The sequence below is a fragment of the Dreissena polymorpha genome, chromosome 3 (genome assembly GCF_020536995.1).
Source record: "Dreissena polymorpha isolate Duluth1 chromosome 3, UMN_Dpol_1.0, whole genome shotgun sequence".
Lineage (NCBI taxonomy): Eukaryota > Metazoa > Mollusca > Bivalvia > Myida > Dreissenidae > Dreissena > Dreissena polymorpha.
This window is the reverse complement of record NC_068357.1, coordinates 40,134,587-40,162,227: the sequence shown is the minus strand read 5'-3', so window position 1 is coordinate 40,162,227 and position 27,641 is coordinate 40,134,587. Positions and strand designations below refer to the sequence as shown.

General features: G+C 35.5%; 1 protein-coding gene across 1 annotated transcript; it reads left to right on the top strand.

The window, feature by feature from the left end:
• The first annotated feature begins 851 nt into the window (after positions 1-851).
• Positions 852-27,118, top strand: LOC127873794 (5'-3' exonuclease PLD3-like). The gene is made up of 10 exons (XM_052417791.1): positions 852-1,017; positions 5,307-5,528; positions 12,732-12,918; positions 14,559-14,682; positions 15,362-15,495; positions 17,549-17,749; positions 18,075-18,214; positions 23,102-23,273; positions 24,949-25,051; positions 25,547-27,118. The coding sequence occupies exons 3-10, from the start codon at positions 12,832-12,834 to the stop codon at positions 25,723-25,725; spliced, it is 1,140 nt and encodes a 379-aa protein (XP_052273751.1). The 5' UTR covers positions 852-1,017; positions 5,307-5,528; positions 12,732-12,831; the 3' UTR covers positions 25,726-27,118.
• The last annotated feature ends 523 nt before the right edge of the window (positions 27,119-27,641 follow it).

Here is a 27,641-nt window from a genome sequence, read left to right as displayed (position 1 = left end):
AATACACGTTTGCCGTCGAAGCAATGCCTAACGTCACTCAATTTGTTCATTTGTTTACATAAGCGAATTGAGCGTAGTAATTTGATTTAGGTAAATTGGCAATGAAATAGTTCTTAAAAGAAACATACAATTTACCAGGTTTTGACCGATGTATCGTAAATTTAAAATTCCTGTTTCATTATGTAATGCCTATGATCCTAAATATCCAATCAAATACACTTTGAATGCGTTTGTTCGGTTTTGACAAGATTCTTGTCAATATGGCTGCTGAGCCCATCGCAGAGGTGTATGTGAGAGCATGGAACGACAACTCTGCGCGGAGATTTGACCACGAAATGGTTCTTACTGGTGAAAAAACAGAGCATTATGTAAAAATGCAAAAAGTTTACACACAAGTTTGTGTTATTCGAAGATTTAATTTAGTAAACGATAATCATACTTCTAATTAGATATAAACTAAGAGGCTTTACAACCGTGGCCGCAGGGGAGCCAATGGCTTGGCCGACAACACAACATTTCGTAAAGCAGTTATTTCCTGAATAGTAATTTTCTAAAGAGGCTTAAATAACATAGCAAACGATACAGATCAACAGGAAACACCTGATAAAATGTAACATGCTATTTGCTAGATAATCTGGAAACCAACGTATACAAGAAACTGCTAAACATATAACAATAAATTTTCAAATATACAGTTTGAGCACTTAATATGCTCAGAGGGAAGGGTCGCATTGTGCTTTAAAAAGCAAATGTCTATATGGGTGCATGTTTGGCTTAGTTTATCATACTTTAGTTAAATACTTGATTATTGTGCAATGAGCGCTATCAATCACATGCCTCACTTGAACAGAGTCCAATTATATTCAGTTCATATCTGATATGTATTCAGATTGTTGCTTATCATATTGTGTGGTATTTACATGTTCTAGATAAATACAGGGTGGTTTTAGATACAATATTTAGTTGGATAACTTAGTATGTCTTATTGCGTCAAATAAGTGATTAGGAATAATATAGGTAGCAATAATTTTCTTCTGAAATAATAATCTTATATAAAAATCATAACTAAACATGTTATTTTTTAGCTCACCTAAGCACAATGTGCTCATGGTGAGCTTTTGTGATCGCCTTTTGTCCGTCGTTGGTCGTGCGGCGTGCGGCAACATTTGCCTTGTTAACACTCTGAAGGCCACATTAATTGTCCGATCTTCATGAAATTTGGTCAGAAGAATCATTTTAATGATATCTTGGATGAGTTAGACAATTGTCACGGTTGCTTGAAAAACATGGCCGTCAGGGGGCAGGGCATTTTTCTAAATATGGCTATATATAATTATATACTCGAGAGGCCCCATTTATTGTCCGATCTGCATGAAACTTTGTCATAAGATTCATCCTAATGATATCTTGGACGAGTTTGAAAATAATTCCTGTTGGTTGAAAAATATGGCCACCATTGGGCGGGACATTTTTCCTTACATGGCTATAAAATAAATTGTTAACACTCTAGAGACCACATTTTTTGTCTTATCATCATGAAACCTGGTCAGAAGATTTGTCCCAATGATATCTTAGACGAGTTTGAAAATGGTTCCATTGGTTGAAAAACATGGCTACCAGGGGGCTTGGCATTTTTCCTTATATGGCTATGTATGGCTATAGTAAAACCTTTTTAACACTCTAGATACCATATTTATTGTCTGATCTTCATGAAACTTGGTCAGAAGTTTTTTCCCAATGATATCTTAGACGAGTTTGAAAATGATTCCGTTTTTTTTTATAAACATGGCCGCCATTTGGCGGGGCATTTTTCCTTTTATGGCTATAATAAAATCTTGTTAACACCTTAGAGGCCAATTTTATGGTCCGATGTTCATGAAACTTGGTCAGCACATACGTCCCAATGACATCTTGGACATATTTGAAAATTGTTCTGGTCTGTTGAAAAACATGGCCACCAGGGGCGGGGCATTTTCCTTATATGGCTATATATATATGGCTTAAGTTAAATTTTGAAAAATTTTCCCAATGATATCTTGGAAGAGTTCGAAAATGGTTTAGGTCGGTTGAAAAACATTGCCGCCAGCGTGCGGGCCATTATTCCTTGTATAGCTTTTGTAAAAACTTGTTAACACTCTTAAAGTCACATTTATTATCCAATCATTATGAAACATGCTCAGAACATTTGTTTACATGATATCTTGAACGAGTTCGAAAATGGTTCCGGTTGATTGAAAAACATGGCCGCAATGAGGCAGGGTATTTTTTCTAATATGGCTATATATGACTTTAGTATAACCTTGTTAACACTCTAGAGGCCACATTTATTGTCTGATCTTAATGAAACGTCGTCAAAATGAAATGTCCCAATGATATCTTAGTGAGTTCGAAAATGTCTCCGGTTGGTTGAAAAAATATGGCCGCCATTTTGCGGGGCATATTTCCTCATATGGCTATAGTAAAACCTTGTTAAGGTAGCGCACGCATGATTTCCCGCGATTTTTTCGAAGATTGAAGAGCCTTTTTAAATTTGCCGTGGCCGTGTGGTTAAGGCGATAGACTTGAAATATTTTGGGATCTTCCCGCGCAGGTTCGAATCCTGCCGAAAACGCATAATTTTTGCGACGCGTTTTATTTCTTTTCTAACATAATTTGATTTAATATAGCATATTTGCTAAGTTTATTGTTAAATATGTTGCAATTTTATGCGCATTCTTCAATTTTTAAAATTAAAACAACGTTATGGCTAAATTGGGTGATTTACTGCTGAAAATACGAATCATGCATGTTGCATTTTTATTTTTATTTCAAAAAGTAAACGTTATATCTCTCTATTCCTTGGTATTTTTGCTGTATATAGTGTATCTATAAAAACTAAGTTCAAAATATTACTTAAATTATACTATTTTAAATTTTATGACACTTTGTTTTTAACCAACCCTAATTTCTACTTGTTTGAAACCACTTACATTTCATCGCGCTCTTCCATTGATAACACGTTATAAAAAGTAAATCTCTGTAAAAGAATACTTATTTCATCTTGTTTAAACTTTAAACACCTTTACTGCATCTGTACACACCAACTACATGCCTATATTTGGAAATCTGGATGAATTATGGAACTTTCATATACCCCAGGGGTGCAAATAAACTGGACAAAAGCCGAGCGTGAAAATCAGTATATTGTTTTAAAAAGCACGGAAATCATACCTAAAAATGTGCATGTAATTAAGTGAAACGATGCTGATTAAGAAAATAATATATTAGATTATATTTGTAAAGGTGCCCATTACGGGTTCGCTACCTTAACACCCTAGAGACCAAATTTAAAGTCCGATGTTCATAAAACTGGGTCCTAACATACGTCCCAATGGCATCTTGGATAAGTTCGACAATGGTTCTGGTCTGTTGAAAAACATTGCCGCCAAGGGGGTGGGGCATTTTTCCTTATATGGCTTTATATATGGCTATACCTAAACCTTGTTAACACTCTAGAGGCCACATTTGTTGTCATATCTTCATGAAACTTGGTTGAAAAACATCGCAGAAAGATCGCGGGGCATTTTTCCTTATACGGCTATAGTAAAAAATTGATAACACTCTAAAAGTCACATTTATTGTCAAATCTTCATGAAACTTGGTCACAACATTTGTTCTAATGATATTTTGAACAAATTCGATAATGGTTCCGTTTGCTTCAAAAACCTGGCCGCAATGGGGCGGGGCATTTTTCCTTATAAGGCTATATATTTAAATAGTTAAACCTTGTTAATACTCTAGGGGCCACATTAATTTTCTTAATGAAACTGTGTCAAAAGATTCGTTCCTATGATATCTTGGACGAGTTTGAAAATGGTTCGGGTTGTTTGAAAACATTGCCTCCAGGAGGCGGGGCATTTTTCCATATATGGCTATAGTAAAACTTGTTAACACTCTTATTGTTACACTTAATGTCCAATCTTAATACCACTGGGTCAGAATATTTGTTTCAATGATAGCTTGGATCAGTTTGAAAATAGTTCTGGTCAGTTGAAAAACATGGTCGCTAAGGTTCGGGGAATTTATCCTTATGTGGCTCTAGTAAAACCTTGTTAGCACTCTAAAAGTTACATTTATACTTCTTTCTTCACGAAACTGGGTCCGAACATGTCCTCTAATACAATCTTATGGCTGCACTGAGCAGATAAGTCCCTTTGTATCTCAGGTGAGCGACTTTGGGTCTTTCAGGCCCTTTTGTAGATCAAGACAGCAGTACCAGTGTTTATTACCCCATGCTAAAGGCGAACGGATGTAGAATTGTTTTTCTCCGTCGGTCCATCAGTCTGTCCCTATGTCAAAATCTTTTAAGGTATATATCTGAGAAACTATACAAGATATCGACATGAAACTTCATGAGTGCATAGATATCAATGTGGAAAAGTGCCATAAACAAGAACCATAGGTCCATAACCCTACGCTTTCTTAAATATAGTTATTGCCCTTTGTAGTTTTAGAAGTATGTTTACTATTCAAGGCTATAACTCAGCTGCGATTTTTTTCCCAATTAGGAAAGGTACCAAACCAATTCAGAAAAATGTGCGCGAAAAACCCTGAAATTGGAAAAATCCGCGTTGCGAAGTCTTCATATTAGAAAAGTGGTGTATTTGATTTTTTGCTCCCAAAACTTTAAAATTGATAACCAAGTGTTGTCAAGTTGTCAATATTATCTTAACTTAGTTTTAAGATATAGAGCTGTATGAGGAAACTATCTAAATGTTTCATTTTATTTTATCCTTCAAGTTGGAATATTTTTGACAGCATTTGGGAATTTTGTAGTTTTTTTTCTGATTGGGAAAGTGCCATTTTCTGGTACTTTTTAAAGAAGGAAAAAAATCGATATGATTAAATATTGCAACATAAAAAGTCATGGGTTTATAGAAGTCAATAAAGAAAAATGCCTTGCACAAGAAAAATAACCCACCACTTTCTTAAAGAAGAGTTAATGCCCTTTTGTGTTAGTAGGATGTAACTTTTCCAAGCTATTTCTCAGATACCTTGCAATATTTTAACATGTAACTTAATCATGTTGATGGATGTATAGATATTAATGAGGAGAAGTACCATGCACAAGAATTATAATCCTACACTTTCATGAATAAATGATTTATTATTCTACCAAACATCACGTGAGATCCACATATCTGTGGACGAAGCTGATTTGGTGGGGCAACAAATTTGCTTGTTGTATAAATTTTATCAGTCATCTTAATAAATTATGACTTATTTTTAAGTTAATAAGGATATATACATGCATTTCTTTTTTATAGGACCAAATGCTCAGGAAATCACCCATCAGATTGAATTGATTAAATCCCTAGTTAAGACAGAGCACAAAGCAAGCATGGCCAAACAGGATGACCAGGCAGACCCTTTGTTTGAAACTTTGACAACCCAAAAGTGGCGCAACCGGTTTCTTGCAGGAAAGAAAACACTGAGCCTTACCCACAGCCGTCATTACCTAAATGTCTTGGGCTGCCAGATGCTTGCGTGTAAGTGGCTTTTGCAGGTTTTACTGGCATTCAGTTGCTGATGGAAAATGTTGAAAACCAGACAAAAAGCTCTGCCCAACTACTGCACAAGTTCTCAATCTTAAATTTAGTATCAATGTGATATATTGTCCAATGGCAATGCTTATTACAATCTAGCCTGATTTCCATTGGTCTAATATTTTAAAGTCACAGTTGAAGATTAATTCAATCTTGTAGCATATTGTCATGTGCTAATGTAAAGTATCCGTTCGCGGAATAGATCGTTGTTTTGCATATAATTCGTATATCGAGAAATAAACTTTACATAAATTCATTGAAATATATTTTAATCGACGTTGGCATCGAAAATCTGGTCAAAATCGGTTTTGAATCGATAAAATAATATATAAATTATCATAAATACATGCAATAGGCGAAAATCATGGCAGCGTCGCGGGTTATGCAAATTATATCTATATTTATTTTTTGCTTAACATTATTAGCATATTAAAGATAAATACATAGATTTAGCAAAAACGTAGCGTTGCAACTCAGGTTCCGTCTGTAACATATGTATTTGCATTTGTTCTTACCTGCTCTCCGCTAAATTCTCCCGTATCCGCAATTTTGTTTGTTTAGGTTTGAATAAACGTGTCGAATCATGAATATTAATTAGTTCGTTTTCGTACTTTACCGTTCTCGACTTCAAAATATAAATCGCTATATTGTTTGATTTCTTCCGATTTCAACCAGATTTTTAGTGATATCCTAAATAAAAATACGTTTTCTTACGATTCTTCCTATATATATATATATATATATAGCTATGACCGGGGACTTCAAATTTTACAATTTGTTCTCAAGTAATAATTTTACGAATGGATTTATACTCACCTGATACGAAATATACATTAGGATTTTACCCGTATAAAATGTAAACCGATTCGCAAAATACACAAGAAGCGTGCAAGCGTCTGGCTAACTAAGTGCTCAATATCCATCCAGACGCTATGTAGCCTCAGTTTTATGTAATTGATGTGTAAACCCCTCAAATACATGAGGCGAGGAGGGAGGTACCTATCAGGTGAGTATAAATCCATTCATAAAATTATTACTTGAGAACAAATTGTAAAATTTTATTCCATGATTTATACTCACCTGATACGAAATATACATTAGGATGATTTCTACGCAATCAAAGCATGCTTACCCTAACATATATGGTGGTGGTCATGTATTTTCAACTTCTTGTTGACTATTTACATGATCTTCTACTTGAAGTATGTAGATTATACCAATCCTTGGTAATCAACCTTCTTTTTATAATACAAATGTACAGTGTGGAAATATCTTTTCCTGCACGATCCGCATAAAATAAAAACTTTAATCCACAGTTTATGATACGTTCACTGAGATCCTAGTTGCAGAACACTAGGAGTTACTTTCCTAACATAAAACTTTAAAAAATGTACTTTCACTTGCCCAATCTGCTGCTTCCAGTATTGCCATAATGGAAGCACCATTATACAAAGCCCATGATGGACCTATAGAACGTGTAGAATGTGCTTTAACTTTTTTCTTTGGACTGTCATAAACTTCCTGAATAATCTGTACAATATAAGAAGATAATGTTTTTGCTGACGCCTTTTCATGAGGTGCGTTCACTGTCAAGAATAAACGTCTCGTCTCTGCCATTTTTATTCCTGAATTTCCCTGTTTGTTTAAGATAAATCGCAATGGCCCTTTTTGGGTCTAACAGTTTGTTCTGCTTGAACGTAGGAGCAAATATATTAACTGGTTTGTGTCCAGGTCGGTCTTGCTTAGACAAACCTTGTCTTACAAATGTTATTCCTTTAACAAGTTAAACACTCCTTTCAGAAGTCTGATTACATATGGATGTTGACCAACTGGAGTATTGTCAATAGGAGGTAATACAACAGAAAGCATTGACCTATAGCCTGCAATTGTTCTGTATTGTAAACCCTCTTCGTATAGAGAAGTTAGAAAGTCTGCACAGTCAGTTAAAGTTGCAGAATATTTATCAATTTCCCGTTCAGAACACCAGCGACTGAATTTGATAAATTTGGATGAATAATCTTTTTGTGTTCCTGCTCTCCAACTGGCTGTGAGCAGTGTTCTAACTCTCTTTGAAAAGCCTTTATCTCTAAATAATTTGTTGATAGAATCCATGCAGTCAGATTGAATACTTCGGGGTTTGGATGAAATATTTGAGTTTGTGGTTGTTGTAGTAATTTTGGAACAACTGGTAACTTCAGTGGATGGGCTACACTCATTTCCAACAGTTCCGGGAACCAATGGCGTCTCGGCCAAAACGGAACTATCAGTATTATTTTGCAATGATACTGTTTCATGTACTGAATGACTCTGGGAATTTGACATATATTGGTGGAAAAGCATATGCAAACATTCTTTCCCATGGAATCGTTAATGCATCTGTGGCTAGAGCTTCTTGATGGGCAATCCATGAACAAAACATCAGTGTTTTTTTCCGATTGTGTTCTGGAGCAAACAGATCGATCTGAGGTTTTCCCCATTTTTGAAAGATTTGGTGTACTACAGAATGATGAAGGCTCCATTCTGTTGGTTTTATTCGAAAACGACTAAGCTGATCGGGTAGAATATTTAACCTGCCTGCAATATGAGCAACCTTTAATGATATGTTGTTTTGAATTGCAAACTGCCAAATTTGCCAAGTCTGGTAAAAGAGTTGTGGAGATTTTGTCCCCCCTTGTTTGTTCAGATACTGTACACAAGTTACATTGTCTGTTCGTATAAGAACCCTCTGATTGCTGAAAAGTGGTTGAAACCTCTGCAATTCTATGAAAATTGCTTCCATTTCCAAAATGTTTATGTGTTTTAGGGACTGCTCTCGTGACCATGTTCCCTGAATAATTTGATTCCCCAGACATGCCCCATATCCTGTAATGGATGCATCGGTCTCTAGAACTTTGTTCGCTGTCCATGGTTGAAAAGATTGGCCTATCATAATGTTGACTGGATTTAACCACCATGACAGATGTTTCTGCAAGTGAATTGTGATAGGAATTTGATATTCCAGATCTTTTGTACTAAGTCTCCAGAAATGCAGAAGATGTAATTGTATGGGACGCATGTCAAGTCGAGCATGTGGTATTAAATTCAAACACGAAGCCATTAGCCCTAGCAGTTGTAAAAATGCTGTGCTGTGGACAGACTGTTTGCCATAATGTCCTGAACTATTTGAGCAATCTTTCTGCACCTTTCCAATGTGGGAGTGACCAAACCTAATTTTAGATTGAAAAGCCCTCCAATGTATGTTATCTGTTGAGTTTGTACCAACACAGACTTCTTGACATTTATTATGAATCCCAGTTCGATCAGGAGATATATTACCCTCTCTAGATCCTGTTTGAGCTTTAATTTGAGATGACTTAGTGCTAACCAGTCGTCTAAATATACTGCTAGACGCAAGCCCTGTCTTCTTATGTAGGCTGCGACTACAGACACTATTTTTGTCCAGGTTCTTGGTGCTGACTTTGGGCCGAATGGTAAAGCCACAAACTGGTTAACTGTTTTTGCTACACAAAATCGAAGATACTGGCGATGTCGGACAAATATTGCGATGTGTTAATAAGCATCCTTCAGATCTATTGAGGCTGCAAAATCTCCTTTCCGAACTAGATTCAAAACTGATTGCATTGTATCCATTTTGAAATGCTGTGTTTTTTAATACCTGTTGAGGGGTCTCAAATTTATTACTGGTCTCAAATCTCCAGTTTTCTTTTCTATTTAAAAGAGCGTACTGTAGAAACCGCTCTGACTTTGGTTCTGAGGAACTATTTCTATTGCTTTTTTCTGCAATAACTCGTCTACCTCCTGAAGTATAAAAAGTGAATTTTGTTTGTTTATTTTTGTTTGTTTTGCCCCATTGAATACTGTTTTTTTTAGAAATTCTAGTTTGTAGCCTTGTTTGATAATATCGAGAACCCATTGATCCTCTGTTATGTGTTCCCATTTTTGATAGAAATGTTTGAGGCGACCGCCAACTGGTATTTCTGGTTTTATCATATTAATTAAGTCATTGTTTTGATTTTGGACGAAAAAAACTTACCGTAGCAGTTCTTGGTGTATTAGACCTGGGTACCTTAGGAATTGTGAACCCTGCCAATGATCTGGGTTGTCTGCCCTGGTGCGTGTCCCCGTATGCAGGTCTACGGAATCTGTCATCTGTACTAAAGCGTGGCCTCTTCCACTGAGTACCTGAAGCTGTGGCCGAAGTACTCGGAAATTTCCTTTTCCTGTCAACCTCTGTGAGCAAATCAGACAACTGTTCGGTTATTTCTTGTCTTTCTTTCAACTTTTTCTCTAGTCCTCCACCAAACAAACCATCATGTGTCAATGGTAGCTCCCAAACATGTGTCTTGATATCTTTAAACTCATTTAGTCCAGTATCTGCCATGGCAGCACGCCGTCTAATCAAATAATGTAATGATCAACATCGTGCTGTTTGATCCAGGGACTTATTACTCATCGCAAAAATATCTCTAACACATTGAATTGCTAAGTCCATATTTGGTGAATTGTCTTGCAACAGTGTAAGCAAATTTCCCAACGCATGCTGAATGTACATATTGCCTATTATGCCAATACGAGCTGCATGTTGTCCCTAATATGCCATTTTTTCAAGTGATTTCAGTGGTTAAGTATGTAGTGACTGACTCTTAGTGCCAGCCTTAGATCCAAACCGTTTCAACAAGAGGCTTCCGACAATGTCATCCAAACTTGGAACCTTAAGCATTTCCAATGTGCTGTCACTGACAGGAAATGAATTCTTGTAAGAGTCTCTAAATGCAGAGATCTTTGATGGTTCTGTACTTCTCCAAGATTGTTTCAAAATGTTCATTTGACGTTCATCCAAAACAATGCCATCATCAAACTTATGTTCACCTACTGCATTCCTCTCCAAATAGATCAGTCAACAATGTGTCTTTCTTAGAACTGTACTTTGTAAACCTCTCTTTACTAGTGTCCTCACACTTGTTTACTAAAGTCTTACCATCACTGTGACTGGAGTCGTCAGACAACCCCAAAAGGTCCCGACGTTTTGTTTGTCTCGGTTGCAATGACAGAGTGTCAAAATTGTCTACAATAGTTCTACTAAACCCACCAAAAGTGGTGTTATCTTGACCTGTGCTCGTACATTGCGTGGCCGAACCACCAATTTCCGAAACACGAACAGCCGTAAATGGCTTATCCGAAATACGATTAGCAGAAACAGTAGCAATTAACACCGGATTACCTTTTGAATCTTGTCCTTTATTTGACGTCGAATTCCTCGCCACAGTCTCGAACAGAGACAATAAACTATTAAACTTAGTGTTTAGAGACGTACCATTGTCTTTTAAACTGTCCAAGTCTTTTTGGAAGCACGTGGCGTTCATTTCCGACTCGAATTTGAACGATAAGATTTCGTCGAAATCTTTTCTTCCATCACAAATTCTGAATCTATTTCGCCGTGTTCATAATCCGAAAAAGCATTATCAGACATAATGCCGATAAATAAATTTATTAACTTGCAAAAAATAATGACAATTACGGAGCAAATCACACGTTATTTACACTTCAACGCATAAAATAAAACTGAGGCTACATAGTGTCTGGTGGATATTGATCACTTAGTTAGCCAGACGCTTGAACGCTTCTTGTGTATTTTGCGGATCGGTTTACATTTTATACGGGTAAAATCCTAATGTATATTCGTATCAGGTGAGTATAAATCATGGAATAAAATCTTATATTGCAAAGTGCATGATATTTACACAAATAACCACACAACCTTCTGAATTTGGTAAGCACTTTAAAAATACTGATGTCCATGAAATCAGTGGTATGGAAAATTCATGTGATCTCACTAAACATGTTGAATAGTATTAAATTTGAATGCCCCCCCCCCCTTTAACGTTTTAACGTGATGTATTAAGTATTGCACTTGTCTATCACCCTGAAGCTTGTGTTTTGAACTCCTCTTTAACTCCTGATTAGATTTTGCTGGGTTTTAATGGGTAGAGGCTTGTATAAAAGGAATTTTGGCTGCAACTAGTTATACTTTGAATAATGGACTTTGTCTTGTTTTCCACCATAGAATATATAGTCCCCTGAACCTTGTGTTTGTCAACTCCTCTTTAACAATTGTTTGGATCTCGCTTAAACTTTAACAGTTGAATGCTCTAAAAGGTACTTGTTCACAGATTGTGGAATGTTTTGAAGTTTGTTATTAAATGCTTTTAAATTGATAAATGTAATCATTGGAACTAAATAGCCCCAGTATAAAACACGAATAAAATTTAAGAAAATTGTTCACGCCTGGGCTCGAAGCACTGACCCATGGAGTAAAGGTCTATGCTTATACCGAACCGCCATCAGTGCTTCTATGGTGTAAAGTGCATTTTATCCTTTATATAAGCTATCCTCGTAATGTCACAAAATATAATGATTACAACAGAACTCTCACAAGTATTCATTGTCATTATTATACATGTTTGTAAAGCTTTATAATTTTCAGATTTTTAAATCATTAAAATATGCATTAAATGGATATTCTATAGCATGGTTTATGTAATACTATCTCCTTCGAAAAATAACTGCAACGAAAATATGCACATCTAAAACAATTTTGTTTTTAATTTTGGCAGCTTATCAAACTGTGAAAAGGCCCCTTTCATGTGTAGATGATCACTATGAAAGTAATTTCTACGTCAACACGTTTTGGCAGCTTAAATAAATTATGGGGTTTTGTCTGTTTTTCCACTTCATAATATATAGTCCCGAAATTTGGTGTTTTTAACAGTCTTTGATAATTGTTGGAGCATGCTCAAACTTTCATAGTTGAATGACCTTAATATGTAGGTGATCATTTGGAATGGAATTTTGGCTGCAAGAGGTTTGGCAGCATTATGGCCATTTGTCTGTTTGTTCACTATAGAATCTAGTGCTCTGAAGCTTGGAATTTTAACTTCGCTACAACTCTTCAACAACAGGAAAGATATGGCTCAAATTTTCGCAGTTGAATGACCTCAATGTGTAGAAGAGCGTAAAGACAGGACTTTTGCTCTGGCTAGTTTTGGAAGAATAATGGCCATTGGTCTGAATACTCTAGAATATTTCGTCTCTGTTTTTTGACAATTTTTTAGGAACTATTAGGTTTTAACTAACTTCAAACTTCAGCTTCCAACTAGTGGAGAGCATTCCAGAGAACCTGACATACGCAGGAAAATACCAGCCATCTCATGTCTCGACATTCCAGGGCATACAGCAGCTTATTGCCATGGCAAATGAAACCATTGAGATTGCAAGCTTCTACTGGACCATGAACGACAACGACGTGCCTGTCCAGGACCCCTCGGCATGGGAGGTCGGCTTGTGCCTGATTTCTCACTCACATATCATTAAAAAAAAGTGCAAAATGCCTTTGAAATTTTTAATTTTGTCTATATAAAAAAAATAATACCTTTCAATTGGTACAAACTGGGAAGTAATACTCCAATGCATGTTGCAAAAATGTATGTCCATATGTTTTATCTTTTGAAATGTATCTAATAAATGTTGTTCAAATAATGGTTATTATGTCATCGACACAACCAATCTATAAATACTGTTTACTTGCTTGCCAGTAAACGTATACGTGTAATGAGTCATATTTGGTTATATTTTTTTTTATTAAACATATGCGTCAACTTAGTGAAATGCTTGTAACAATACTCTTGACTTCAGTTACTATTCTAATTAAAACAAGAGCTGTCAGAGGACATCGCGCTCGACTATTCGAGTGCTTGACAGTATAACGTAAGCCATCATGGAAAGGGGGGTATAATGGGGGTGTGTGGTCATTTAATAGATGATCTTTCAAAAAAAAAGGAAAAACAAGATTTTTTTTTTTTTTTTTTTTGGGGGGGGGGGGATTCTGGGGTGGGGCGTGGGGAATAGTTTGGGTGGAGTCCATTGTGGTATGTCAGGTAAGTGTTGTTTTGTCAAAGTATGAATCAAATCTGATGTTAAATAAAGAAGTTATGGCAATTTAAGCAAAATTTATTAATTTGACCTTGAGAGTCAAGGTCATTCAAAGGTCAAGGTCAAATTCAACTTGCATGGTACAGTAACATCATGATAGTAAGAAAGTATTTGAAGTTTAAAAGAAATAGTCTTGATACTTTAGAAGTAAAGTGGATCTAAACACAAAATTTAACAAAATATTCAAAGTTACAAAGACAAAAAAGGGCCATAATTCCTACAAAATGCTTGATACAGTTGTCTGCTCTTGTTGATAGGTTGGGGTCAAAATATAAAAGCAATATGTCAAGGGACATTGAAAATATTTTAGGCGGTACGCAAACTTTAACATAGAGTTATCAATAATATGCATATTCTAAGTGGAAAAGGGCCATAATTCTTACAAAATGCTTGATACAGTTGTCTGATCTTGTTTATAGGTTGGGGTCATGTTGGTAAAGAAGTATGCAAAATATGAAAGCAATATGTCAAGGGACATAGGAAATATTTGGGGTGGTACGCAAACTTTAACATTTGCACGCTCACGCTTACGCCGACGCCGGGGTGAGTAGGATAGCTCCACTATATATATTCCATATATAATAGTCGAGCTAAAAATCAGTTAAACTTAGTCTAAAATCAACATATCATGGTACAGACACTATTAAAAAAACTCAATGTCATGTCGTGGCTTTAATTACAAACATTTGCTTCTCAACTTTAACACATTTGAAAATGCGTATACTCAGAAGACTAAATGAGCCTCGTTCTGGGAAAATGGGGCTAAAGGAATGTGGAAAAAGTGTCATACAATATTAGCCTTTGCAGTCCTCCCTAATCAGGACTTATGAGAGACATTTTCCGCTTTAATGTTTAAAGGCAGTTTCTTCTTAGCGAAAATCCAGTTAAAGTGCTGTACCTGATTAGAGGCTTATATGGGACAACACCTTACGCACATTCATTGCCGGCCCACCTGCAAAACGCTGTTGCTGCTTCGTGTTTCAGGGTGAGCAACTCTTCAAGGACCTTGTGGTTGCAGGCAGCGTCAAGAACATCACGATCAGAATTGTTCAGAGCAAGCCAGAGAGAAATGCACCTGTCAACGACACACTGTATCTCGCGAAATATGGTGAGTGAAGTGTTAAGTGGGCAGCATTTGCCTAAAATGTTTTTTGCCTTAAACGTGTGTTGAAATACTGAAATTGTTTGGTGATTATGTGTTTGCATAGCATAATTGTATACCTATCCATAGGTCAGTTCATTGTTCAGTTGTTTCACAATCAACAGTTGCTTGTCCAAAAACAATTGTTTTAATGCCCAGCTTCATGTGAATTGTATATATTATTATGTTTAAAAAAAGCTCATGTTCTTTTTTTTGGCTCAATTGAGAACAACATGCTCATCACGAGCCTATGTCCGTAATTCATGTGCGTCTCTCAAACTTTAACTTGTGAAGACACTTGTGGCGACTTTTATTGCATGCACTTCATGAAGATTTATTTAAAGATTTGTCCTAAAGATATTTCAGCCAATTTGAAACAGTGTCACATGGTATCAAAAACTACTTCTCTGGGTCAAATTTTATAAAGGCTTGTGAACACTCTAGATACCACATTTTATCATCATGAAACTTACTCAAAATATTTGTTAATGGTATCTTTGCTGAATTCTAAAAACAAATTGCTTTTGAAACACAAAGAAAAAATCTGATCAAAACAGTTCAGTTTATTCGGGTCTTAGACAAGCCACCTAGGGTCTTTGGCTTAAATTTTAAGTATCTGAAAATAAACTGTAGAATACAATTTCAGCAAATGCTGATGTACGCACTATCGACTTCGCTCACCTGTTTGGCAGAGGAATTCTCCACACTAAGATGTGGCTTGTTGATCGGAAACACTTCTACGTTGGCAGCGCCAATCTGGACTGGCGGTCATTTACTCAGGTAATCTAGAGATAAAATACAGGTTATCCCACTTAGAAGCAAAGTGTAAATGGCTTTTTGGTAAATATCATAAAACAAAGCCCGCGAGTAAGTCACAGTCTGTTCAGGTTTTATGATGTTTGCTGCTCATCAGTAATTTAGGGTTGTAAATGAAGCAATACAAACTTGAATCCTATGAGAAAGGTCTTAACTTTAATTTGATGTTATAAGGACTACAAATGCGTCAAAGTTTGTATCTGAGTTGTAAAGGGTTATATAGGCCTTTGGTGAAGGGACCCTGGTCTCCAAAATGGGGAAAATTGCAGGTGACAAAAATCTTTCTTTGGGAAAGTTTAAGTTTTGAGGAAAACATTTCATTGAAATATGTGCTTATAATAGTATGCTGTGTGCTTGCCATAGTATGTTGTGTGTGTATGTGATGGTATGCTGTGAGTTTGTCATGGTATGCTGTGTGTTTGTCATGGTATGCTGTGTTTTGTCATGGTATTTTAGGTGTTGGTCATGGAATGCTGTGTGTTTGTCATGGTATGCTGTGTGTTTATCATGGTATGCTGTGTTTTCGTCATGGTATGCTGTGTGGTTGTCATGGTATGCTGTGTGTTTATTATGGTTTGCTGTGTGTTTGTTGGAGCTTCCTTTGGGTTTATCTAACATGATGTCATTTTCATTCGCTATGATGTAAGTTGGAGTTATTTTCATGTTGAACACACGGTTCTTGTCAGAGATATAACGGTTTCGTCAAAATTATGTCCGTATTACCGTCCGTCCGTGCGTCTGTCTGTTTGTCTGTGTGTCTGTCTGTTTTCTGTCTATTTGTCTATATGTTTGTGTGTCTGGTTGTCTGTATGTCAGTGTGCCTGCCTGTCTGTCTGTGTGCCTGCCTGTCTGTCTGTCTGTCCGTCCTTCAGTACGTGGGTCCTTATTTTTGTATGTCAGTTCGTACGTCCGTCCGTTTGTCCTTATATCCGACAGATGGACAGACGGTAAGAATGACAGACGGATATACGGACGCAGGGAGGGACAATCGGAAGTAAGGATACACGGACGGACACACGAACAAATAGGCATACGGACGCACGGACAGACAGACAGAGAGACATACAGAAAAACAGACAGACAAAAAAAAACAGACAAAGCTCACGGACAGAGGGACAAACGAAAATAATGACACATGGACCGACCTACACGGGTGGTAATACGGACTGACGGAGGAACTAAGAGAAAGACAGAGCACCGAATAAAAGACAACGGAAAGACGGACAAACATACACACAAACAGATAGACAGAAAGACAAACAAAAGACAGACACACAGACGGACGAAAATACTGACATACGAACCGACGGACATACGTATGACGTAATCATTAGTTCTTTGAAAAGAACCGAATGTTCCGAATAAACACACAGCATACCATGGCAAACACACGGCATGATAACAAGACAAAAACACAGCATACCATGACAAACACACAGCATACCATAACAAACACCTAGCATACCATAACAAAAAACAGCATACCATGACACACATCATACCATCACAAACACACAGCATACCATTATATACACATAACATACTATAGCAAGCACGCAGCATACTATTATAACCACATGATATGATTTTTATACAAATCATTTCAATGAAACTCACAGGATACCATCACAAACACACAGCGTACCATAACAAACACACAGCATACCATGTCAAACACACAGCACGCCATGACAAACACACAAAAAACCATGACAAACATCCAGCAGACTATGCCTCACACTAATCATATCATCACAAACACACAGCATATCACCACAAACACACAGCATATCATCACACAACATACTATTATAAACACCTATCATATGATTGAAACCAAAATCATTTCAATGAAACCTCCAATATACCAATCGTCAACAAGAGACAGACGAGACGTTCCATACGTGTGGCATCAGACAACTGGTTGCTGTTCAATAGCTTCTGTTGGCATTGACCAATCGTTTGATTTTCCAAACCTGCCTGGAGACAAGCTTGTTTTTCATTTTGTTTCTCCCAGGTGAAAGAAATGGGTGCCACCATCCAGCAGTGTAGTTGCCTAGCAGCGGACATGGGCAAGATATTTGACGCCTACTGGTACCTGGCCGTACCAGACGCTGCGGTTCCCAGCACGTGGAATATAAGCTTAACCACCGCATACAATGCTGACAGCCCCATGGTGGTCGACTTCAACGGCACCAACTATCAGACTTACCTGTCAGTGAGTGCCTTTTCATGTTTATACTATATTTATGATGCTGAGCCAATCAAAATTTGTAAAGCACAAGTTTATCCGACATCCAGAGTTTCCTTCTATAAAATCATTTAGAAGTAGGATTAGTAATATTTCAACTTAATGGTTTCGATGTAATTGAAAGTCCAACAAGATATGTTGCGTATTTATAGAAATGAAAAGCATACATTATTCATTAAATAAATATTTGTATGGGTGAAGCATAACAGAAAATTCTTTATTTATATGATATAAACAATATACATGTAGTTTATAAAGGTTAAAAGAAACATTGTAATAGTGTGTGTTTTAGAGCTCTCCACCACCTTTGTGTCCCGCGGGAAGAGAAAAGGATGGTGATGCAAGTGTACGGATAATCAATGAGTCTCAACAATACATCCATATAGCTGTGATGGACTACTATCCAACCACACAGTTCGTGAAACCCAGAACGTGAGTAGGAATAAACACATTAATATGGCATCTAGAAGTCTTGTGGGTGCTGCACTTTGATTGTGTTTTAAAACTGGTCAGTTTGTGACCTTATTTTATAGCATGAAAGACAATATCAGATGTTTACACAAGTTTCATCTTTATCTAGATCTTAACTAGATCTAGAAATAAGATAAGATGCTGTACAACATAAAGTGCAGTATAAGAACAAACAGTAAATTGATATATCATATAATTATATGTTGTTTACTTCCTTAAAAAATAATGAACCTTTAAAGGAAAATGCCAGGCTTTTTAAAACCCGTAAAAACCTTTATTTATCAAATTTGGTGCAGATGAAAACGTTTTCGCACCTCACTTCGATTAAATGACGGTGTTATTATCGAGAACGAATATGACTAGGAAGCGAATTTTCACCAATTCAGATCTAATCGCCATGTTCGTTCAAACTGGTAGTGACGTAGGTTTAACACGTGTTCATTCGCCCGCAATTACGAACCGTCATGATAGGGCTTTGGATTTGAAGTTTCTCGCAAATGTTGAAAAAAACAATGGATGAAAATGGAATCTAATATTGATTATGAAGAATTTTCTGTTGAACCGTACATATGAGATAGAATTTAGTGATTTTCAGTCATTTTTTTCCGAATCTTATTCGGACACTGAGGAATACAACTTCCGTTATAATAATACGACGAAATCAAAACAATAGCATGCGTATTTGAAAGAGGGCAGAGTGGGACCTTTGTTTAACGGTGCTGCAAACCAGTGCAACCCTGTGTTAGGCCCTACTTTGATAGCGATCAATGTTAATGATACAAAATTGATTAAATAAGGGTGGTCACACGACACAGATACAGTGTGGTATCTTATCTGAGACCACACTGTGTCTGACATAATCAACTTTAGATATATCCGCTGATAAGATACATTTCAACACCCAAATAACAATAAACTACATGACACCATCTGTATATACACAGCAATGGTGATTTGTGTCAATTTGAAATTAATCTAAGCTGGATAATTTCGAAAAGTCAGAAAAAAAGAAAGTAATCAGTCTAATGTGACCTTAAATTTTACACAGAGAATTATTATTACTGAGGAATGCAAAGCTCTGTATTGTAAATAAAATCATTTCTCATAATGCATGAACAAAAGCATTAGGATATTATTTTATTGTGAATATTTCAATTTAACATACTAAATGGCATGAGCAAACAATAAATTTTATTAATATTATTAAAATTGCCTTTTAGAAAATTGTCTGTTACTAGTATGTGAAGTAAACAGTAAATTATTCGGGTAAAATGTCAGTATAAGTTAGTTTACATATTTACTTTTTATTATCTTATAATGTCTTAAAACTTGAAGAAACATGATTGATAAGCACATAGTTTTTACACTTTTAATATGTTTGGTGACCAAGACCATAACTTGAGTTATTAATTAAATTAAATGTATTTGTCCTTTTTATAGCTTTTCTGCTTATTAACCTATAAGTTCTTCATAAGAAGCGAAGGGTTCCAATAACGTTTTTTTTGCTACCAAACCATCGATGTGTACATGCTGATAAATGTACTTATATTTTAAATAATCTGTATATGCAATCTACATTAAGGCATAACAATAATGTGTGTCCGTGTTTCTAATAATACTAATACATTTAGAATAGTGTTGCGCAATTTCAGAAAATGTATAAAACATTTTAAGTTATGAAATCCGGTGTGTGCATTTCAAAGTTTTGTCCGGACGCTCTATGTATCCGAAAGCAACACACTGAATCATGTCGAATAACGTTTGTCATGAAAAAAGAACTTTTACAATACACGCTTTAAATAAAGCCTAACGGAAACCAAACACAATAATACGATATCGATTGTCAAAGGTGACGTTAAGCGGGAAATGTTCAAAATCTATTACGTTATAATATTGAAGGACAAACGGCATCCGGACAATCGACAATCTGCGTTTTTTGCATTCCTGGACAATCAACATCTCGTAAATTTGTCGACCAGGACAATTGGCGTCCAATTAAATTGTAAATTCGGACGAACGGCATCCGATTTAAGGCTAAGAGACATTAAATGTTTTTTTTACCCATAAACACATTTGACCTGATTTGGCATGGCTGCAAAAGAAATTTTTTGAAAGGAGGCGATTGATAGAGCCAGTCAACACCTTGTTTGTGCTGATTAATCCGCTAATTGGTTTGAAAACAAAGAGATCGCTAATTGTCAATGAAAACAATACATAACAGACATTGCGATTAAAGATGTACTATCTCCGTATATTGTGGTGTTTTAAAATAAAACCTCGTATATATATAGTGGGACAAGGAAAATGAAAGCCAGTTTTAATTTCCGTCCTGTAATTAATCATGTTGTCAACTATTAAAGAATTAGGTAGTTCACGCAGAAATATCATTTCATCCGTTCGACAAAAAATGGAAATTACTTAGCCATCGTTATTACAAATAAAGCACATGTATGACTCTAGCAAATTTATATTTATAATGTATAGCGAGAATTAAATGTACAACATATAATATATTCCTAAAAGCAAATCATGACGTCAGTTTACCACGACCATGTTTAAAAAATAAAATCGTATAAAGTTGTCAGCAGCTGACTCTAAAGCTTATCGAACACAATTAATTGTACAACATATAATAAATTCATTAAAACAAATCATATCCGTGACGTTTGTAACTACCATGTTTTAACAAGAAAATCGCATGACGTTGTCAGCAGCAGACTAATAAGCTTAGCGAACACTTCCGAAAGGATTCAAGAAATGTCAGTAGAAGAAACTGCTTGCTTTCTAATTTCTCGCATGGTCTGTAGAGGATTAGTGAGCGGTGGTGGCCTTCTTGCGCTTACTTATTACGGATTGTCCAGAGCGGAGCCTGTGTACATCTGCCTCTATAATTGCGTTGTGTTTCTGAACGCACTCAAAAACTGTCCACAATGACCGGTGATGGTGTCCAACAAACTGTCGAAACCCGCAGTTCCAAGATTCACAAACGTTGTTTATCCTAGCGTCGCCGCTGATGGTTGCCGTGTTAACATTCCACACAGATGGTGGGAATTGTGGTGGAACGGCTCTAAATCGCATATTTCCCCCAGACATAGCCGTGCAGTAAGTTCTGGTCAAAGTAGTCGAGGCCGGGTATTAGGGCTACTGGAGAAAGCGTCGTAAGATGCGCCATGCCTTCTTTTACTAGTTGGGTTGGTAGGAAGGCAAGACCGTTTAGCATACCGAAGAAATGCCGAACCTTTTCGTCCTGGCGGTAAACGGCCTGTAATTCATCGCTCTGTAATCGTCTCCATGTCAATTGGGTGAGGTGATAGAAATAACTATATAATATACAATTTCAGCATTAACAAATCTGTTTAATCGCAGACCGTCTGCATATCAGAAATGTATGTCCAGCTTCTAAATGTCATTATATTATACATTAAAGACACCCGACTTAAAATGAAACTTTCATTTTCGAAAAATTTCCAAACAATATATTATCATAGTGCTCTTGCTGATTTCCGGATAAGAGACCATAGGCAGCTGTAGCGTGTCCTTCGCAGTTTATTGTTTACGGGGAAAATCCTAAGTTTAGGAATGCTTTCATTATCTTTGATGTTTGTTATTAAATCAATTAGCAGATAATATTAATCTATCCACGCTTAAATTAGTTTGATAACACATTTTGTTGATGGGATTTATTAATCAGCTCTTTTACTAAACCGACTAGCAGATAAGCCTAATTATTCAAACAAGGTGCTGACGGGCTTTATCAATCGCCTTTAATCGGGTGCCGATTGTCCGGGTTTACAATCTAATCGGGTGCCCATTCGGGTCAACAAATTTACGGGGTGCCAATTGTCCGGGAACGCAAAATACACAGGGTGTTGATTGTCCGGGTGCCGTTTGTCCGAATACAGCGTTATAACCATGGACGAACTTCCGTGTCATGCGCATGGGGTCGAGTTAATATATTCGCAAAAACAGGTAGCGGAAATACCCGAGCAGATTACGGAAATTTCCGATAAACAAAATAATCGTTTTTAGTAGCAAAATATTCTTTTTCACGATTTCAATCATCTTAGTACATTGTTATTAAAAGAAAATAGCATGTTTTGTTATAAACATGACCGTTCACGTTTTACTGCTATAGTATCGGGACTTTTTATATACTTAATTATTTTGAAGAATATTATATATATTTTTAAGTGTAGGAACGCAATGAATATTTCAATGTTAGAATAAGGACAAATAATCGAATATACTTTTCTATTCTATAACATGTTCCTTTTGTTGTGTTGTCTTGCAAGCGCATTAAATACATATGTGTGACATATAGGTATATATATCTAAGAAGCATCTCGAGTGTAAAATTTTATGACATCAGCTTGTCAACGGTGGTATTTTGCACAGTTAATTCAAACATACTTAATGCTGACTTTCTTTAATCACATGCTCCGGATTCTATTGAAGAATTATGTCAGTATACTGTATGTAAACATTTAAATCTATATTCACAAGTTGTATCTGTTATGTATTTTAATACCTTTTACTGTCTAAATATTATTGTGTGTTTTGTTCCTATATATTTGAAGCAGCTATCCTGAATGAAAAGTAATTTATTTTTTGGATATATTACTTTTTTTTTTAACAACAATGGACTATTTGAATACTTGAAAGACAAAATATTAGAATGTCAATAACAATGTTTTTACCAACGATGGAATATTTGAATTCGTTAACGAACAAATATAAAAATATCAATAACAAAGAGTACTTAGATATGTTTTTGTTTGGTAACACATAGTATGCTTATTTGTGTATCAGTCCTCAATTTGTACACACATTTTACAATCTGCCCATCAGCTATTGGCCAGTTATTGATGATGCGATAAGGGCTGCTGCCTTCAACAGACGAGTTCAAGTGCGACTTCTTGTCAGTTACTGGAACCACACGTACAACGAAATGTTCCTGTACCTGCATTCCCTACAGGACCTCCAGACCTACACACGTTTCCTGAAGATTAACATTCAAGTGGTAATAAAAATGTTATTGTGCTTAAGGTTACAAGTCACAAAAAGCTAGCACATTTATTTTTGACAGAGTCATTGCCATTGTGGTAAATCCATGCAGTATTACAACAAACATTACCTCAAGTTGAAAATTATTGATGGGTCAAGAGCCAAAGTATGGAAATCCTCTTGACTGGATTCTCTCTAAACCATATTTCTCTCTAAACAGAACAATTTGTCCGGTCCCGTTTTTATGCCCATGTAGGATGGGATATAGCAGTCGCACTTGCTGTCAGTCATTCTGTCTGTCTGGCATACAGTTTCAGAAGTTTTTTACCCAACACTTTCTTATATTGAGCTGATTTTTGGCATGTGAGTCTACCTATATGGCTTGCAGATAAAGTGTGAATTTGATTTCAGTCCATTGATTTTTGGCGAAGTTATGGGCCTTGGACTCAACAATTTTATCTAAAATAGCTATACTTTGCGGCTTCAACGCGCAGTACGGTGGGATTGTGTTCGATTGTGTTCGACAATAACATGTCTTATTTCTTTTATAGACATGCATACAAAATCTTCTGAAGACAGGAATCTCCTTAATTCAGTATACATGTCATACTTGATGTTAAAATAGGGTCATGAAAAACGTTATTGTACCCATATTAACTGTTAAGGATGTTATTTATTGCGTGTCAAATCTAGTTCTGAGAAAGTCAATTTTGGACTTGGATTCTCGCTATTAAAAAAATTGCTAGAAAAATTAACTAACTATTACAATCTTGAATCAACTTTAAGCCAACGTATACCCATTAATCTAATTCTTATCATACTAACAGCATAATAACATAAATGCACTTCGTAAATTCCTTTGTGTAGAGAACCTTATTACATCTTAATAAGGCGAATAATGTAAACTGGCACATTGTTATCATAATTGCAATTTAGGTTTGTATAAAAAAGGATTTTAAAAGTATGTATATCTAAGTTTTCATTTCAGCAATAACATTAATTTGCATTGACTAATCTTGATGAAACTTTGGATATAGCAATCGTGCATGTATACCTTACATGTACATTGACTAGCTTGGGATTGTATTTGGGGCTTATGCGTTTAAGGTGACTGTATATATTAATAGAAAAACCGTTTCTCCTCAATGATTTGATTTTGGATTGAGATATTAAACTGTTTTACACGCAGACCCAGATGACCTGGTTCAGTTGGGTCAAGGTTACTGCTACTTAAAACAGAAAACATGTTTTTGTTCCATACAAGTTTGTGCTAAAATTGTGTACATTGGTATCTTCCATGCAGACCTTGTTTTGGATTGCCAAATACTCTAAATGTAAGTTAACTGATATGTTAAATAAAAAATAAAAAACACTGTTTTCTTGTAAGAGCATAAATAGCTGGTGCTCATCTTAGTTTTGACAAGTTATTGGAGTTATTTACTGTGTATTAATTAACGTCAATGTCTCGAAATTCTAAAAACTTTACTAGATGAACATTGAAGTGTAATAACAGTGTTGAGGTCATAATATTAAGTAGGGACACATTTGTAATGATTATTTTTTTACATGGAGCCTTTCATAATTAAAGGCTTGTCATAAGTAATTATAACCAGTACGGCAGTAGTTATCGCCCTCTTTTTTTGTTTTTTAGATTTCTGGCATTTTAATCAAAATTTTATTTTGACTTTCAGAAACTGTTTGTGGTCCCTGCTTACACTGATGCTCAAAGAAACATTCCATATTCTCGTGTTAACCACAACAAGTATATGGTGACAGAGAAGACTGCATATATTGGTAATCCTTTTCTATTCATTCATGAGATAAAAGTTTTAAATCTACTTTTTAATAAAAGTAAAAAAAATCGCTAAAAAGACATAGAAATGTAGAAGCACAATACGGCATGGTTATGTACAATTAAATGTAATCAATTGCTACATGTTTTATATGTGTTAAATGTTTAATAGATTTCTGCACAATTTGAGCATGTCAACTTGTGTATTTCATAAATACATGCATTGTATTAAGTGCATAATATTTAATAAGTTTATGTTACCAATTATTCAATGTGATCAAGAGGATTATATTTCATGTTACTTAATTAGGCTGAGGGAACATGAGAATTGTCAATGTGATAAACATAATTGTAAGTTTATATTAATAAATTAGTCCATGTGATAAAGATAATTGTAGTTTCATGTTACTTTATAAGTCTATGTGGTCAAGAGAATTACATAAATCAGAAAACTTAATTCTTTGGTACGGCACACAAATATCCACCATTATTTTCAGGCACCTCCAACTGGTCTGGAGACTATTTCTTAACCACAGGTGGTATAGGTCTTGTAATCCATGGCAGCAGCCTTGGTAACCATAGCGATATCCGACAACAGCTGGAAGACGTCTTTCAAAGGGACTGGTACTCTGAGCATGCGTTCTCCCTTGACCATTTCAACACCACAATGTCTTGATATATAACAGCTTTATACAAGATCGATATAAAGTGTTCTGTAAAGTTATTTTAAACCTATGCTCTTATAATGAAGATTAGTTTATGATTAATTGAGTATAAGGGTTATTCATGTTGTATTAATGATACACATTTATGTTGTTTAAATGATTCCTTAAAATTGTTATATATCTTAAAATTGTAATAAAGAATATACGTGGAAGTAAATGTCTTAGGTGAATCCTTCATCATGTTATTACAAACAATCAAAAGTACTGATTCGTGTTGATTTATATAAATCTTGCTCCTATTTTAATCAAGACACATTTACGATTACTTCCATATTTAGTCTATTCAACTTTTGTATTTCAACTAAAGCTCAGTTGTTTTAAGCTTTATTGATTGGTATGTATGGCCAAAGTTATTTTAAATGCTTTTTTTACATTGGCCATAATTAAATATCAAAGAAATTCATCTAAAAGTAACTAACCATTCATCTGTTGATTGTTATGCCTTAAATATTGCAGGCATTTTAAATGGAAATGAACATAAGGTCCATATTTGATGAATATTTTAAACACAATTCAGTTTTTTTTTAATGCCATTGAATATTTTATCAATATGCGCTAAGGTTAGTCCTTAATACACCTAGCTTAGGTAGTTTTATGTAAATGGGTGGTGCTCTGTGAAAGAGGGGTTTAATACATGTGCATAAAGTGTCCTCCCAGATAAGCCTGTGCAGTCCGTACATGCTGATCTGGGACGACACTCTCCGCTTTTATATTTTTCGTTTCAAGAAAGTCTCTTCTGAGCAAAAAACAAATATACAAGGAATGTGTCGTCCCTGATAAACCTGTGCGGAGTGTACAGACTAATCTGGGACGACACTTTACGCACATCCATTGAACCCCTTTTCACAGAGCATGGCTCAAATATAAGATTTGCTATTTTGGTGGACTATTCATTAAATTAATGTGCTCACCTTTTCTTTTCCCTTGAGGATTGTGCAATGTTTTAATAAAGGTCTATATATACACATGAATGTAGTGACCTTATGTATATGTGTCACATGATTAATAAGTTATATGTGTTATTCGGTATTATGCCTATTGCACCTAAATGTTAAACATTTAATTACATTTCGTATAAAATGTTAACAAATTGCTATGACACTTAGACATTCAAATTTCATGGATGTTAAAAGTGATGTTATAAATTAACTTTCCCTTTGAAGTTACATACTTATTTCAGAATGATAATATAAATGTACATAGTAATGTTTGTGTTTCAGTTTATAATTGTTTTGTATTGGGTCTCTATGTTTGTTGTTAATTTTGCAAAATCGTGCCACCTATGCCACAATGTAAATTGATTTACTTGTACTTTTCACAATAAAATGTTTATGTTTCCTTTTATGGCCGTGTTATATGTGGGTATTTCTTACTTAACTAATGCAACTTAATCTAATGATCATAACATCTTGCTTAGGGAGCAACATCATGTCTAAAGGGTTGTTGACATTGGTGGTAACATACCTGATTATTAAATGCGTCTTTGAGCGTCGATCATGCAATATCAAACTAGTTTGCAATATGATCTAGTCATCGCGCTTAAGTATTTTTATTGTAAAAATATTGTAAAAATATTTTCCATTTGATTTAAACATACATATAAGTAATGCACACAATTCCGTTAAATAGATTTTTTATGATATAGAAGCTATTAGTACTAGCTATGTCTGTCCAATTTCTATGAATCATATGCTTGCCCTGACCACAAATCGATTTCTTTTAGGTAAAAGTGGTCCTGAAATGCCCGTTCATAGAATAGTTTTTCCACAAAAACTTTAAACTCCACAGCAGCTATTGTTATCTTTTCTCACAATCATTATCATGTGTGCTTTAAACAATGAAAAACAAAACTGCATGTATTATTTTG